We start from the raw sequence: 17550 nt of genomic DNA, 5'->3' as shown, positions 1-17550 counted from the left end.
AACACCCCTGTTCTCTGAAGCTCATGCCATGTGGCTGTGCTACCCTCACCTTTCCTGGCCCCAGGTCACTTTGCCTGACTCATGGGCAATGAACTCCATTCACTACCTTCCTCTCTACCTCCTTCCTGTCATCATGCATAGTGACTTCAGTTGCCATGTGATGTATGACCCACCCAGCTCTCTGGCCTACCAGTTGTCCAATGTCTTTTCTTCTACTTTCTCTGTCTTTATAATCTGCATCCGTTGCTGACATTTTCACACCTTTTCTCAGTTTTCAGTCTATATCTCCTTTGCTCATTTAAAAAAAATTCTTTTGACCTCTTTTCCCTTTGCTGTTCTTGCCTGGAAAAACCTGGGTCCTTGCTGAGGACGTCTTATTCACCACCCTCTGCTTGTTCCAGGCAGATGAATGACAGCAGAGAAAACCACTCAATTAGGTCTACTTTATATTCAGACTACAGCCTGAGATGGATATGTTCAATTGCTGGCCAGCATTTCCACCCCGTTCCTCTGCTATGTTTCACTCCCCATCATAATAGTTTTCTAAGGAAACATAACGCAGTCCCACAAATAGTGGTTTAAACCAACATTCAATGCTGAATAAAAGAAGCTAGTCACAAGGGACCATGCATCTTGGGATTCCGTTCATATCTAAGTCCAGACAAGGAAAGGACAGGAAGTAGATTAGCAATTGTTTAGGGCTAGGGACAGGGACAGGGGAAGACAGCTCAAGTGTAGGAAGTTTCTTTTTCTTTTCTTTTTGAAGGTTTCACATTTTAATTAATTTAATTCCTGATTTAGTCTTCCCCTCCTCCTATTTTTTAGTCTTGAACCTGATGGATGACAGAAGAAGAATTGATGCCTTTGAGTTGTGGTGCTGCTGGAGAAGAGTACTGACCATGCCATGGACTGCCAAGGGAACAAACAGGTCTGTCCAGGAGAGGGATGAAACAAAGTTTCTCCTTGGAGGCAAAGACTCTGAAGCTCGGACAGGAGGGACCAGTCCTTAGAGAAGGACATCATGCTCGGAAGGGTGGAGGGACAGTGCAGGAGAGGAAGACCCTGGATAAGAAGGATTGACTGGGGTTCTGGGTGGAGGCATGTCAGAGTCAGTGAGACAGGCTCAGGGTAGTGCAGGTTTCAGAGCTATTGTACATAGGGTCACTATGAGTTGCAGGTCACTCACAGAACAACATTCTTTAACCTATGGAAGTGAAAAAAAAACCCCATTTATTTCTTTGTATATCCTGTGATTTGAGTGAAAATCAGCTTTCTGTTCATACATATTTTGTTTTACAACATTAATTATAACACCCACAGTGTAACTTCACTCTTTCCACTTCTTCCTTGTAATTTTCACGTCCATCAATTCTTCCTGCCGTCTGAGCTTTAGCTTTGGGTAAATGCAGTCTTTTGGCCTTCCGTGGCTGGTTATTATAAGGAGTGTCACCGTGGTCTACCCTGGTCACCTTGTCGGCCTGTCTGAGGGTGCACCCAGAGTGCTCCTTAGAGACAAAGGTGGTGAGACTTCTTCTCATATGCTTTAGGCATGTTGCCAGGAAGAGGCCAGTTCTTGGAAAAAGACATCATGCTGGGAAAGAGAACGAGAGGAAGACCTTCAGCAAGATGGATGCTGGCCAGACCTCAACAACCAGCTTGTCAGGGAAAGTGGGAAAGACCCTCCACAGGATGGATTGACACAGTGACTGTAACAACGGGCTCGAGCGTGTTGGAGATGGTGAGGTTGGAGCAGGACAGGGCATGGTTCAGGTCTGGTATTCACAGGGCTGTGCTGTGAATTATAGTTGGCTTGATGCCCCCTCCCCCCCCAACAACAACAATAACACTGATTTACTAAAAGTTGAGCCATTGGGCTGAATTTTGTTCCAGGTTTGAAAGGTGACTAAGTGCGTAGTCTAAGAGGTTCCAACAGTCTCCATCTGACCAGTAAGACCATCTTTTTTTATGTTTTTGAGTTTTGTTCTTCTTTTCCCCCTCACTCTACCCAAGATCTTCTACTGTGATCTCTTTTAGAATGGTCAGCGGTGGTAGCCAATCATCGTCTAGGTCTCAGGCTGTGAAGTTTCTTTTTGAGATGATGTAAACGTGCTGAAATTGACTATCCACGTTAACCCCAGTGTGGTATGTGAGACAGGTACGTTTCCTGCCTGTGGAGTTTAGTGCAACCTGCTAGTCCACTTTTAGCGCATGCTGCCCTCTGGTGGGGGCCTGTATAACTGCGTGAATCCAGAGAATTGGGCCTCACCGCAGGGGACCAGCTCCAAGGCCCCGCCCCCCCTCCCCCTCCCCACCCCCCGCCTTGGACACAGCACTAACTGTATATGAATCCATTATTACTTAAAAAGTGTTGTTAATGTCATAAAACGATTTCTATTCGTGAAATCATGTTGTTGTTGTTTTTGTTATATGCCATGTACAACCGCTCTGAACCCTGCTCTATCTTGAGCCAACCTCATTGTCTCTGACACACCCTACCCCCATTACCCCAGGCGTTGAGTCAATCCATCTCATCCAGGGTCTTCCTTTCTTGCGCTGTCCCTCCACCCTTCCAAGCATGATGCCCCTCTCTCAGGACTGGTCCCTCCTTGCTACATGCCAAAAGTATGTGAGGTAGAGCTTCAAAATCCTTGTAGCCAAGGAGCAGTTTGGTTTCACCCTCTCCAGGCTGAACCTGTTTTTTCTCCCAGAAGTCCATGGTATACCCAATACCCTTCTCCAGCACCACAATTCAAAGGCATCAATTCTTTTTCTATCATTCTTAGTCATTGTCCAGGTCTCTGATGCATAGCAAGAAATTGTGAAGATCATGGCCTGGATCAGATGCACTTTAGTTTCTTGATTGACATTATTGCTTTTTAGCACTATGGAGAGTTCCCTTATAGCAGATTTTCCCAATGAAATTTGTCTTTTGATTTTTTGGCTGCTGGTAGCAAGAGTGTTGATTGTGGAGCTAGGCAAGCTGAAGGTGTTAACAATCTCAATCTCTTCACCCATTCCTGAAAAAAATTCAAAGCAGAAAAGAATTTGATTTGGAAAGAGTTAAGTGGACAAATAATATGAAATGAATTTAAGCCATGATCTTTGCGATTGCTTTCTATGAGAGAGCTGGGCAGTGACTAAGGATGATAGAAGAATCGATGCCTTTGAGTTGTGGTGTTGGAGAAGAGTCTTGAACATACCATGGACTGCCAAGAGAACAAACAAGTCTGTCCTTGAGAGTGAACCAAGCTGTTCTTTGTAGGAAAGGATTTTGAAGCTGCATTGAACATACTATGGGTATGTGGCCAGGAGGGACCAGTTCTTGGAGAAGGACATCATGTTTGGAAGCGCAAGAGGAAAATCCTGGTTGAGATAGATTGACTCAGTGACTAGGATAATGGGAGTAAGAGATGATGGGATTGGCTCAGGATAGGACAGGGTTCAGAGCTATTGTACATAGGGTTGCTATGAGTTGCAAGCGACTCGATGGCACAGAACACAGAACAGCAGCAACAACCTGTCAATAAAGCTGCTTAAGAAAGGCACTAACACTCATTTACCACCTCACAGTTCTGTAGGTCAGAAGTCCAGAGGGACAGACTGGCTAACATGGCTTACAAGGCTAACATCAGGGGCTTGGTCTCCTGGGCTCTGGTCTGGAGATTGGGAAGAACCCATTTCAGATTGTTCACCCAGACTGTTGTTGTTGGTAGAATTCAGACTGTAGGTTTCATTCCCCTGTTTCCTTGGGGTCCAGCTGGGGTCCACACTCTGTTCCTACTCAAAGGATTCCTGTATTCCTGTCATAGTCCCCCTTTATTTTCCAGCTAGTGGTGGTGCTCTGAATTATCTACGTATTTTAATTCTCTTGTTTCTTTTTTTACTCTCCTTGCCACCAGTTAGAGAAAATTCTGTGCTTTTAAGGATTGTATGGCTAGATGATGACCATCTCCCTCTTTGGAGCCCATCTAACAATGTTTCATCCCTTTCACAGAGTCCAGAGATTAGGGGGAACATAATCCTAAACATAGGATTTTATTGACTATGGAAAGGTATTTGACTGTGTGAGTCACAACAAATTATGGCCAACATTGAGAAGAATCCCAGAACACTTAATTGTGCTCATGCAGAAGCTATATTTTATGAAGAATGATATGGTTATCAGGATTGGAAGAAAGTGCATCAACAGCCTGAATAATGCAGAAGACACAATCTTGCTAGCTGAGAGTGGGGAGGAATTGAAGCACTTACTGCAAAAGATCAATGAGTACAGCTTTTAGTATGGATTGCCTTTCTACATCAAGAAAACAAAAATACTCACTGCTGGGCTCATGGGGAGCTCTAGTAGCTTAGTGGCAAGAAACTGTGTTGCAATCCCAAAGGCATGAGGTTCAAGGCCACCAGCTGCTCCTGAGGAGAAGGATTGGCAATCTCTTCCCATGTGAATAAGTTCCCCTGAAAACTGGCCAGAGGGTCAGTTATGGATCGTGTTCGACTCTATGGTACACAGCAACACTGGGTTAATAGGCAACATCATGGTAGTTGGAGAAGAGATTGAAATCGTCAATAACTTAATCTTGCTTGGATCCATATTAACACCGTTAGTACCAGCAGACAAGAAATTAAAAGACAAGTTACACTGAGAAAATCTGCTGTCAGATATATCTCCAGAATACTAAAGAGAAATGATGTCATTTAAAAAACTAAGGTGTACCTGACCCAAGCTGTTATGTTTTTGTGTTTGGTTCCCTCCCTCCCAGTACTTGCTATGCATCTGAAAGTTGGACAACGATTAAGGATGACAGAAGAAGAATCAATGCCTTTGACTTATATGGTGCTGAAGTAGAGTAGTGTGTATCCCGTGGACTGTCAAGAGAACAAACAGACCTAACCTGGAGCAAGTAAAATCTCTGGTGGCTTAGTGGAAAGGAATTGTGCTGCTCACCCAAAGGCATGCAGTTCAAACGTACCACCTGCTCCAAGGGAGAAAGATAGACTCCGCCTGTGTAATTTACAGCCTCTGGAAACCTGCCGGAGGATCAGCTATGAGTCAGTTCTGACTTGACAGCACTTAAAAACAAAAAATACCTTGGAGGCAAGGATGGAAAAACTCTGTCTCATAGACTTTGGACTTGTTGTAAGGAGGGACCAGTCCTTGGAGAAGGACATTATGCATAAGAGGGGAAGACCCTCAATAAGATGGATTGACACAGTGTCTGTAACAAGGGACTCAATGTGTTGGAGTTGGTGAGGACAGTGCAGGATAGGACAGGGTTTAGAGCTGTTGTTTATAGGGTAGCTGTGAGCTGTAGTCGACTCGAAGGCACATGGTGACATTTCCACATCCATCTTCTTTGCCTTTATTTCCAGCTCTAGATCTCTTCCCCTTTGCCTTCCAAAGTCTCTTAACTCTATACTTTCTTCCTGTTCATCAATCTTATCCTTTCTCCATATAACACCACCGTTGACATATTAATGTGCTCTAGTATCACTTGTCTTAAAAATGAACAAACCCTTCTTGGTTCTTCCTCCCCCCGCCAGTCATTGCTTTAACCAATTTCTCTTTACAACCGTATGTCCTGAGACACACTTTATCATTCACTCTCAATCACCCACTCCATTTTGTTTCCATTGCCAGTACACTACTGCTCTTGTTAGCTATTCTGATAATTTGTTGTTGTGTAATAATAACAAACCACTAAGTAAAAAACTTTGTCACTTTAAACAGTAATTTATTATTGCGTGCCATGCTTCTGTGGCCTCAGGTGGGGAGTTGTTATGGAGTTTCTCATGAGGTTACAAGTCAGCCCCTGGAACTTGAGTCTTGGACTTCTGAAATGGCTCACAACCACGGCTGGCAGTTGCTAATGGCTATTGGCTAAGTGTTTAGCTGGAGCTAGTGACTTGAGTACCAACACATGGCCACTTTCTGTGACTTGGGCATCTTAAAAAACGGGAGCTGGATTCCAAGAAGGAGTGTGTCAAGAGTGAACGTTCTAGTTGAACCAGGCAGAAGCTGGAAGACCTCTTATAACCTTGCTGTGGAGTTTATGCAGCATTACTTCTGGCAGTAATGTATGGTTGATAATTAGGCAAGACACAGGACCATCTCATATTCAAAGGGAAGGAGTTCCACAAGGATATCATTCATCTACGGGGGCCCATCTTTGGACACTAACAACTATAGTCATCAACCACTTGGTCCTTATCTTGACATCTTAATAGCAAATGACTTAGCTGATTATTCTTTTTTAATATTCTCCCTTCTCCGATTCCACAGGTATCTATCTGCCTTTGGTCTTCCCTGCTCGCCCCCGACCCCACCCCTTACTGGCTGGTCCTTAATCTTTTACTAGCTTCTCCTGTGCCTCTCCTCCCAACATTCCAAATATTTGATGGCAGTGGGTCCATATATTTCTCTATCATGTTTCTTTCCATGATCTTGCCCTATATTGCTCACCTTGACTAAGGTGTGGGTTAACAGCTGTCTTCTTGAAACTTAGATGTTTAACAGGCAACACAGATTTAATAGATTCCCTTGTTATTGTTGTTGTGGGCTGTCGCATTGGAGCTGACTTTCCAGCAGAGTTTCAGAGGCAGTTAATCGCATGGGAGAAGATTGCCCATCCTTTCCTTCCTCACGCTAATTCTCCCCTGATGTTTTCTGTTTCAACAAAGGGCATCTTTGTCCAGTCATTGTTCAAGCAAAATACCAAGAACCATCTTGGCCTTCTCCCTTTCTCGTACGCCCACATCCCAGCCATCAGAAAGAAATTCTTCTCTCTCTCTCTCTTTGTCCAGGCATTAATATATTTCTTAAAATATATTTTATCTATTTTGTTTGGTAAACTCATACATACATTCACACAGCCAAAAACCTCCCACCTTCTGTTCTTTAATTTTATATATGTGCACACTTCTTGGTGTTTTTTTTTTCTTTCCAGTTTTCAGGATTGTCTCTTGATTTTAAACTATTAAAATTAGGTTTTAGCTCTTCTGTATAACCCTCCTCCACCAAACATATGCTTACCCTTCTGTTTTCCAATAAACCCATGTCATCACTTTTGGTTAAAATTATTACTTAGTGTTTATCTTAGTTTTGGTCATATGAATATTATTCACAGTTAAACAATGGAGAAATTACTATTATAGTTATTTCCCCCTCTCTCTCCAGAGTTCATACTTGATCCCCCCCCAAACATCTTGAATTAATTTTAGATTTGCAAGAAGCTACAAAAATAGTCTCATGCATCTCTCACCCAGTCTTCCTGCTGGTTGCACACTATCTACAGTAGCAGAACCAGGAAATTGCGTGGTAAAATCCACAGACCTTATTCGGATTTCACCGTCTACTTTTTTGAACCCCAAATATATCCCAGATTCACTGCTTCTCCATTTTTGCCACCACAATGTTTTTCAAGCTGCCAGCTTCTCTTTTAGGACAACTGCAAGTTCCTCCTGGTCTCTTGCTTCTATGTTATTCTTCTCCAATCTGTTTCCCACTGAGTAGCAACCAGCCATTGCTAATAAAATTCTTTTGCATTTCCCTGTTGCGCTGAGAGTAAAATTCAAGCTCTTCACCATGTTCTCCAAGGCTCTGTGGGATCTGACTCTTACTACTTCTTTAGTGATGTCTGGGCACCTCCAGTGAGGTCCTACTGCTCAGCTCTCCACAGAGCTCTTTGAAAAGGCATTTTCTCATCTTTCAGGTCTCAGCTCAAATATCACTTCCTCAGTCCCTCCCCAATCGTCCCCTCTAAAATGCTCTCCGTTAATCTCTACCGCTTCGTCTATAGAAAAGATGTCAGTCTTAGGAACTTAGTTACTTATGGATTCACTTGCTTAATGCCCATCTTCCACTGTGGAATACGTTTTGCTGGGGAAGGGACTTGTCTGTGCTCAGCTTTCGTCGCTCCGCCCAAGGCCTCACATGGAGTACACACTCAATAACTGAATGAATATTGAATGACCCAGGGAACCTGATGATGGGCCCGAGGGTGCTGAGAGCTGTTCTATGAACCAGCAGTTGTGGGTTACTCTACTGAGGGAAATTAACTTCTGTCTTCAGGTTAAAACCACAATGGCTTCAAAAAAGAAAGTTTCTTTCTAATCAGTTTACAAAATAGTTCATGTTTTGTGCAAGCACCTACTTCTGACTCCTTTCTGGGGAAGCTTTCTAACCTGGCAAAGGTGATCTACATGTGTATTTCCAAAGCACTTTTTTAAAATTTGAGGTTCAATTTGCATTTAATGAAATGCACTTATTTTAAAGGAACCATTTCATAAGTGTATCCATTCTTGTACCAAATCCAAAAAGTTCACTTGTGTCTTCCTTGGCTTCTTCTCCAGTAGGTTTAAGATGTGAGTGCAAAAGACTCCAGCTAACAGCATCTTTAGCAAGATGACTCACCACTACTCCGACGGCTCTGCCATTGCCAGCATCACAGGATCAAGGCTTCTTCTGTGCTGTACACTGTGCTTGTAACACACAGCTTCTGTCTCTTAGCACAAGAGGCTGCTGAATCTCCAGAGCTCCCCCTTCTAGTTTTACAAGAAGGTGAAATGGGAGAGAGGTATGTTTCTTTTTTGAGTTAGGAGAACAATAGGAATGAGACCATTTTGTGTTTGTGTCCTGTTGCACGTAATTTGGTCACATACGTACTTCTGCTGCAAACGTGCCAGAAGACGCAATCTTTATTCTGGACCACATACTGCAGTTCTCAGGTGAGTTCAGTTTCTGAGAAAGAGGAGGATGTATGGTGTAGAATCTCCGGAATTCACAGTCCCATCTTTCTTGCCTCCTGGTAGCACTTGTCTGACTCTATTGAAATCACTTACTCACTTCTTACTGAATTATGTACACTTTGACCCAAAGGCTGGGACCATTACTTCTTAGTGTAGAGCTAGGCACGTTTAGGTCTTTCATGTTGGTCATATAAATAAATGATCCAAGGCCAATCATGTTGTCATTGTTGTTGTTATGTGCTGTCGAGTTGCTTGCGACTCATAGTGACCCTATGTACAACAGCCCTAAACTCTGCTCTGTCCTGTGCCAATCACACTGTCTCCAATACATCCATCCCGATTACCCCAGTCACTGAATCAATCCACCTTATATAGGGTCTTCCCCTCCTGCGCTGTCCCTCTACCCTTCCAAGCATGATGTCCTTCTCCAAGGACCAGTCTCTCCTCACAACATGTCCAAAGTATGTCAGATGGAGCCTCAGAATCCTTGCCTCCAAGGAGCCGCCCAGTTTCACCCTTTCCAGGACTAATCTGTTTGTTTTCCTAGCAGTCCATGGTACCCTCAATACTCTTCTCCAGCACCACAGATCAAAGGCATCAATTCTTCTTCTATCCTCCTTAGTCACTGTTCAACTCTTTGATGCGTAACAAGTGATTGCAAAGACCATGGCCTGTATCAGACGCACCTTAGTTTCCAGAGAGACACCATTGCTCGTCAGTACTTTGGAGAGGTCCCTAACAGCAGACTTTCCCATGGCAACATGTCTTTTAATTTCCTGGCTACTAGTGCTGAGAGTGTTGACTGTGGAGCCAAACAAACTAAAGCTGTGAACAATCTCAATCTCTTCACCATCCATCCTGATGCTGCCAATTGGTCCAGTGGTGAGAATCTTTGTCTTCTTGAAATTGAGCCTCAATCCATATTGGAGGCTGCAATCCTTGACCCTCTGGAGCAAGCACATTACTTTAAAAATTAAGAAATGCAAATCAGATACTACTCCATACCCAGTCAACTCACCTCAAACTCAGTTCATTGCTGTTGAGTCAGGGGCACTCACGGCTGACCTTTCAGCACCGCTCCCTGTGGATTATGCTGCCAGAGCTCCTTTCACACCCATTGCCATCCTTACATGCTGTCAAGTTGGAACCGAACCATGCCTGACCCTCCAGCGGGTATTCAGAGGCTGTAAACGGCATGAGAGGAGATTGTCTTTCTCCTGTGGAGTAACTCACTGGTAGATTTGAACTGAGTGTTTTAGGATTGGCAGGACAACTCTTTAAGTGACAATTAAATTTAAAAAAAACAGAAAACAGTGCTGGGAAGGAGGTCGAGAAATGGAAATTTTCATCTGTTGCTGATGGGAGTGTGAAATGAGGCAGCTGTTCTAGAAATAATTTGACATTTTCTCAAAAGGTTAAATTTGGAATTATAATTTGGCCTAACAATTCTACTCTTAAGAATATCCTTATGCAATTGGAGAGGAGGCATCCACACAGGTACTTGTACACAAATGGTCATTTCAGTACTACTCACAGTGACCCAAAAGTGGAAACCATTCAAGTTTATCAACAAAGGAATGGATAACAAAAATCGGTCTATGTTTACAACAGAATATTATTTAGTCATAAAAAGAAATGAAGTTCTGATACATGGTATGGATAAACTTGAAAACCTTAATTATCCTGACTAAAAGGAGTCAGATACAAAGGAATATTGTACGATCCCCCTTACATTAAATAGATAGTAGTATACTCTAGCGATTGTAACTGATGCCACTGAATTGCACACTTAACAATGGTTAAAGTGGCTCCACCAGAGGCTCTGCTGAAGAAAGAGGGACAATCTCCTCCTGTGTCAGTCAGATCAGACCTGATGGTACACAACAAGGAGAAAAATGGTTAAAGTGGCATAATTCAATGGAGAATAAGTTTATAAAACACAATGTATGGGAATGATTGTATGAAATAAAACATGAATAAAAGTGTGAAAAAATATATAAGACTTTTCTATGCAAACCAATATTAAATCAAAATTAAAAAAGAAGGCAATAAAAATGGTTAAAGTGGCAATATTTTGGTAATTTATGTTTCATGACAATAAAAATGAAAACCAGACCCCAAACTATTATTGTTATATTCCATCGAGTTGACCACTACTCATAGCAACTCCTGAACAACAATGGGCACCTTGCCCTTTCCTGTGCCGTCCTCATGATCCTGCCCTGCCCGTGATTATAGTCACGGTGCCAACCCATCTAACTGAGGCTCTTCTTCTCTTTCTCTGACCATCTGCCTTTCCCAGCATGATGTCTTTTTCCAGTGACTGGACCCTCTTGATAATATATCTGAAGTATGTGAATCAAAGTTTCACCATCCTTGCCTCCAAGCAGCACTCTGTGGTGGTACTTCCTCCGAGACAGGTTTGTTTATCCTTTTGTCAGTCCATGATATAGTCAATACTTTTTGTCAACACCACAGTTCAAAGGCATTGATTCTTTGTCAGTCTTATTCATCGCTCGACTTTCATGTGCGTAGGAAGCAATTGAAAATATCATGGCTTGTATCAGGCACACCTTAGTCGTTAATACCCTTTAGCACTCTGAAGAGGTCTTTGACAGCAGATTTCCCCATTGCACCATGACTTTGGGTTCTCTGACAGCTACAGCCATGGGTGGTGTTAGTGTATCCAAGCAAAATGAAGTAAATAATAACTCCAATCTTTTCTCTATTATGATATTGCCTGTTGGTCCTCTCCTCATTGCCACTGAGTTGGAACCAACTAATAGCTGACCCTCCAGTGGATTTTCAGAAAATGCAAATCACACAAGAGGAGATTGCCCATCTTTCTCTCACAGAATGGTTGGAGAATTTGAACCAACACAGAGAGAAGTGCTAACTTTGAGTTAGCTTCTCAATTCCCTATGGACTACATCACCAGCGTGCTGAGATGTAACTCATATTGAAGGCTATAGCCTTTACTTTTCTGCAAAAAGTCCTTCAAATCTTCTTCATTTCCTGTAAGCAAGATTGTGTCATCTACATAACACATACTGTTGTCCAATCTTCCTCCAATCCTGAAGCCACATACATTTTTAAAATTATTTTTAATTTGTGTACTGTCAAATCAGATCTGACTGGTACAGGAGGAGATTGCCCCTTCTTCCCCAGCAAAGCATCTGGTGGATTTGAACGGCATACCTCTGGGATTTCAGTGCAGCTTCTTGCCACTAGGCCACCAGAGCTCCCTGTCACATACTTTCTTACATAGCTGAGTTTCTTAAGTGTGTGATAGCCCTGTGAAAATGTTTGAAATGTGAAAGTTACTAAAATGTGATGTGAAGACATGGAACGAGCACATGATGTTGGAAAAAATACACTAGAGAGTTGTTTGAAGCAGGATTGCTGTAAATCATCAACTCATTAAAAAATATGCAGTATCTGGAAAATACAGTAAAATGAAATGCAATATGACATAGTATGGCTGGGCAATGGAGTACTACATAGCTGGTAGTAATAAAGTAATGGAGCTTGAGGACATTATGAGGGAAAGAATCCAAATCCCAATTATTTCCATTGTGGTTGACTTGATGTGGGCTCATTGTGACCCTTCACTGGGTTTTCCCGAGGCTGGAAATCTTTATAGGATCAGACTGCCTTACCCTTCTGTGGAGTCACCGGTGGGTTTAATATGCTGGTTAGCAGCCCACCACATAACCTGCTATGCTTCCAGGGCTCCTTATGAGTGAAATGAATTAATCACAAATATTGCATGACCTCACGTGTGAAAAGCCAAGAAGAGGCAAACGTTTGTATAGAGACTGAAGCTTATTAGAGGTTACCAGGAACGGGAGGGGGAGAGAGGAGAGTTATTCCTTATGGAAGGCTGAGTGATAGAAAACTGCATTAATTAAGGGTAGGCTGCAGGAGAAAGATGGGAAATCTCCTCTGATGTAATTTACTGCTGCTGAAGGGTGAGCTATGATTTGAATCTGACTTGACAATACTCAGTAATGATACTAATGAAGTAGCTGTCAATAGGTTGTAAATCTGTGAAAAGCTGAATTGGTAAAAGTTGTATGATATATTTATAACAATGAAACCTCCTCAGCCCCCAAATACTGCTGAGTCCACTTATTTAAAACCAAATGCCTCTTGGGATTTAGCTCCTTGATTTGGAAGTTCAAGGTCATGGTTTTACAGGACATCTTAGTTACCTGTCCTAATGCTGTGTTAATTAGTGTGCCTGCTTTCCTCTTCATTGCTTTGTAGTGCCTGGAGTTTTCAAAGTGTACAAAGGCCATCCAAACGACAGCAATTGCTTTCCAACTTGAGCAACAGAATGAGAAACAGAGTCTGGAGAAGAGGAAGTGGAGTGTAGCTAAAGGCCTTCATGGGCAACTGTCGCCTCCACCACGAGACCAGAAGGCCTGGATGACGCCCAGCCACCAGTCCTGAACATTTGAATCAGATTCTATAGAAGAACTTGATCAAAAGAAGGAAAATGTAGAACTGAATTTAAAAATCTCACAGACTCTAGGCTTTCTGAATCCCTGGAAGCTGGATGACCTCCTAAAACGACTGCTCTGGAGTAATTTTTTTTTTCTTTTCTGGAGTGATTTTTAAGCCAAAAATCTTTCCAGACATTTTAAAGCCAAACAGCTTGAAGAGTGTGATAAATTTACTGAAAGGTACATGCAGAAACTACTTAAAATGGTGTGTCCTTGATGTGTATATGCTCAACTACAATAAAAACGTAATAAATTATTACCAAAAAGACCGCCTTTTCTTGCCACAGTAGTCGAAGCTCCAAGCAGGGCAGACTGGAAGAGGGTTGTGTCTCAAAGGTGTCCTTGTAGCCCGCTGAATGACTATCTGTCCCATGCAGGGACAGTGCGTGTGACACATGGCTTTTCCGCCCCTCTTTAAGCTTGGTCACTATAGGGACTTCTGATTAAGCAGAGGCAAAGATAGAATGGGGTGAGAAGAGTGGAAGCCTGTGGCATAAATTTAGATCTGGGCCTTTAAGCAAAATGCTCAGGAAGAATCATTCTACCCAGTGTTAAATACCAAATGAGTCAGCCTTCAGGGAGTCGCACCCTCACTCTCTGAAGTCCCAGACAAGATAGGAAGGCTGGTTGGGGCTGCCTCACTGACTCTTACAGGGACCTGGAACTCAAAACCACAGTGTTACCGGCTGGACTCTAGTTCCCAACCCTATGGTGATGCTAATGCTTGTTCACTTTTCATTCATTGCTTTCTGAGGAGGGGATCACTGAGGGGGCTAATGTTCTCTCTCTCCCCTAAGGGAAACGTGGTGGTCACCAGTCCTTTCTTTGACCATTGCTTTTGGATTTAAGAGATCTTGCAAACAAGGACTCCTCTCATATCCTCTGCCCCATGCTTCCTCTCTCTGCATCTGTACTTGTCCTCTTGGTAGAAGTACACTGATTGGGGATTTCCAGAGGACAATCAGATCTGAGGAGAAAACATGGCCTCCACACCTCAGTACTTTTTGGCACAAAGCCATCTGCACATCCAAGTCGAGTTGGCACCATGCGGCTGGGCCCCATGTTGGCAGGTGGCTTTTTGGTTGCAGCCAGGTGAGTTAGTGGAGATGGAACAGTCATTTATTTGAGCAAAGGTGACATGTCAGTTTTCCTGAAAAGAAGCCCAGCATGCAGCTGTAGGTTCTGAGTGGAGGTGGAAGCTGGGGTGTCACTAAAAGTTGGGGAGAGGTATGCCTGATTGATGAAGGAAAGGAAGGTGAAGAGATGATATTCCTCAGTTTCAGGTGACATGCTGGACCTCCTGCCCATAGCAGTGCTGGCTGAGGAAAGGGAGCAGACTTGGGGTGTGAGAGGAGCAAAGCAGAGACGGACAAAAGGCCGATTCCAGAGTCTTGGTTTTATTGTGCAGCTTTCTTTTTCCTCGATGAGATGCCATAAGCTGTAGTGGCACTAAACACAGTCACAGGACAGAAGGGCTGCCAGTACGGGGCTGGAGATCACGAGAAGCCACCTCCCCAGGCATATCTCACTCAGGGGCCTCACTCCATGGTCTGCCTCAGGCTCCCACAGATCCCTGAGAAGGCAAGCCTATGGGACAGGGGGTTGTCTGAGGGACATTGAGGGAGGAGGAGGGGCTCCCTGTGGAAATACTCAGGTCAGACACTGTGGGCACTAGGACCCAGCCAGTCTGACCTGTGGGCTTCAGGCCTGAGTTCTGGAAGCTCTCAGGTGGCTTAGACAGCCTCAGGAAGCTTGCTCCCTGCCACCTCCCTGCTGGGGCCAGGACAGTGGGCTCTACTGATGTGAGGGATGGCAGGCTGACATTCCTGGCCTCCGTAGGCTTACCCTTCAGCCTGTCCCATTAGCCCTGGTCTCAAAGCAGAATCCGCATCCTCTCTGGATGTGCCCTGACCTCAGGTCCTGGGCAGATTTCCACATGGTAAAGGGAGGGGCTTTTCCTCCGATGTGGTTGAGAACACTTTGGGAGATGCTGTTTTCTCTCTTGCGTGATGGCTACAATACTTGGTGGGATCCTCATCTCTGGCTGTTCAGGAGTGGCCCCAGCAACTGATGTGTCAGTAACAGCCCCAGATATACTATCATCTACTTGCTCACATCTCTGCCTGGCCTCTACTGGGCCAGGATGGATGGTCCCCCAGGGATGAGTTATCTCTCTATCCCACTACCTCTCATCCTCTCACTAACCATCAATTCCTCTACCCTGGCTTCTCTTTTCATAAACTCCCAAAGGAAAGGAAGAATAGATAAATCCTAAATAAACCAGACTGAAGCAACTCTGGAACAAAGAGTACAAAAGACAGCCAGTGGTGTGTGCAGAGAGGGTACGGGGGTCTTGGGGTTGGGTGGCAGTGAGGGGTGGGTAGTTAATGGCATGCATCACTGGGGTTCCTTAGGAGGGGTGAGGTCCTCATTCCTCCCCAGAGTGTGTGAGGGGCTGGAGGAAGGGGTCAGCCAACTCAGAGAACTACGATCTCTGAACCGGGCCTTGTGGCTTCCTGTATCCTCGGTGGGCCCCACAGGTCACAGGGATACAAAATCCATGGCCTGGAGGAGAGGCAGAGAGAGCAGGAGCAGCAGCAACCACGAGGTGTTGTGAGTCAGCAGGCTTATGCCCTCACACTTCACCAGTTTGTCTGTGGAGAGAGAATTGGGTAGGGGACAGGACAGAGAATAAGAGTGACCAAGACTTAGGAACAGGTACAAAACAAGGTGCACTGCCCCAGTATCATGATGATGATGAATGAGATTCAATAGGATCAATCATCTTTCCATTGATCACACATCATCTTATCAAATCCTTACCAGATAAGGCCACAAGAAAACTGTGCGAGGATAGGTTATGGTCCTTGTTTCCCAGAAGGGGAGACGGTATATTGTAGAGGCCTGCTCAAATGCAATCTACAGCCTCACTCTCTGACTGACATCTTAGCTCTCCCCTACCACATTCACACTGAAAGGGATGGTTCCCCAGGAAACCAGGCAGCACCTGAGTGAGGCTGAGGGGAGCAGGCACCTCCCCCTTCCAGTCCAGCCAAAACTGTCTGCTGCCCTCAAAGGCCTTCTCCTCCCCAGTTCACTTGGTCCTCCTGGGTGCTTGTCTCACCTCTGAAGACTGAGATGTTCTTATTGGAGACGGTGGGAGTATGACCAGAGAGGCGGAGCTCACACGTGTAGGTGCCCTCATCCTTGTTGGTGAAGCTATGTAGGTAGAGGACCTTGATGTTGTTTTTGTAAGTGAGGTTGGTCCGGGTGCGGTAGGAGTGCTCAGGCACCCCCACGGTGCCATAGATCACGTGCTTCTTCGTCTCACGGGTCACACTGAACTCATACTGGATGGGCACGGTGGTCGTGTTCTCATGGCGGCAGTCCAGACGCAGGCTCTGGTTCTCCAGGCACGCAGTCAGGCTTGTCACCTTCTGTCCCCAGGCCACCTGAAGGACTGACACCAGCAGTACCCCCTCTGAGCCTGCACAAGGGGTCTCCCTCCCTCACTAGCCCACTAAGATCAGAGATAGGGCCTGGTCAGGGAAGATACAGGGGTCTGCTCTCTGAGCCCCTCTTCCACCCCGGCGCCAGTGCAACTTCTCTACTGTGGATTCTAGCCTCATACCCTAGTCTTCTTGAGGCCTGGGCCTAACGGAAGTCTTTGGGGCAGGCTCCTGGTTCCCACTTGGAGGTTCTAATTAAACGGCATGAGTGGGCCTCAGGAAGTTAAATTTCTAAAACCCATCCCAGGAACTCAAAAGATCAGCTGGTTTTGGGGAAATTGCTGACTTAAGGATGGAAAAGAGGCTTCTGTTCCTCGTTCACCTCCACCTTCTGTGCAGAAGAATCTGGCTTCTGTGAGGGGGAGGAAGCCAGGGTGGCTGGACTTTGACCTTGCCCAGTACCTGTAAACAGGAGAGCGATGCTGACTGCAGGTTTCATGGTGCCTGGAGCTCAGCGCTGGATCTGGTGTGGGAACAGGATAAGGATCAACCAAGAGATGAGGCAGGCATCTCACACTTACTGCCACGGCTCAGGGTGCTGGGAGATTCTCTATAATATCCACTGACTGAGACTCCAAGCTCCCTCTCTATCTCTCCCCAATGGAATGTGAGACTGTTTCCTGATTCCCCCCCCCCCCCCAGGGACATGCAGTAGAGAACACCTCCTACAATAGTATGTGTTTGTATCTGACCACAAAATACTCTTAGCTGTAAAGTGACGCTGTCTTTATAACTTCCCGCTTCCCCTTTCAAGAATGTAAGAGCTATGAGGGCAGGGACTTCCTATT

The 17550-nt window shown here is 44.7% G+C and overlaps 1 protein-coding gene across 1 annotated transcript; it reads right to left on the bottom strand.

The window, feature by feature from the left end:
- Positions 1 to 15794: 15794 nt before the first annotated feature.
- On the bottom strand, positions 15795 to 17201 carry THY1 (Thy-1 cell surface antigen). Its single transcript, XM_006895617.1, has 3 exons — positions 17165 to 17201; positions 16378 to 16713; positions 15795 to 15907 (listed from the first exon to the last, which is right to left on the bottom strand). The coding sequence occupies exons 1-3, from the start codon at positions 17199 to 17201 to the stop codon at positions 15795 to 15797; spliced, it is 486 nt and encodes a 161-aa protein (XP_006895679.1).
- Positions 17202 to 17550: the final 349 nt, after the last annotated feature.

Source organism: Elephantulus edwardii, unplaced genomic scaffold (genome assembly GCF_000299155.1).
Source record: "Elephantulus edwardii isolate Elephantulus edwardi_28Jun2011 unplaced genomic scaffold, EleEdw1.0 scaffold00171, whole genome shotgun sequence".
Lineage (NCBI taxonomy): Eukaryota > Metazoa > Chordata > Mammalia > Macroscelidea > Macroscelididae > Elephantulus > Elephantulus edwardii.
This window is presented reverse-complemented; position numbering and strand designations above follow the sequence as displayed.

Bases quoted from the DNA above. Each gene is read 5' to 3' on its own strand.
- THY1 (XM_006895617.1), bottom strand. From the start codon at position 17,201: ATGAAACCTGCAGTCAGCATCGCTCTCCTGTTTACAG. The intron at 16,714-17,164 runs GTACTGGGCAAG...TGCTGGTGTCAG, and splicing joins CATCGCTCTCCTGTTTACAG to TCCTTCAGGTGGCCTGGGGA. The intron at 15,908-16,377 runs GTGAGACAAGCA...CTCTCTCCACAG, and splicing joins GAACATCTCAGTCTTCAGAG to ACAAACTGGTGAAGTGTGAG.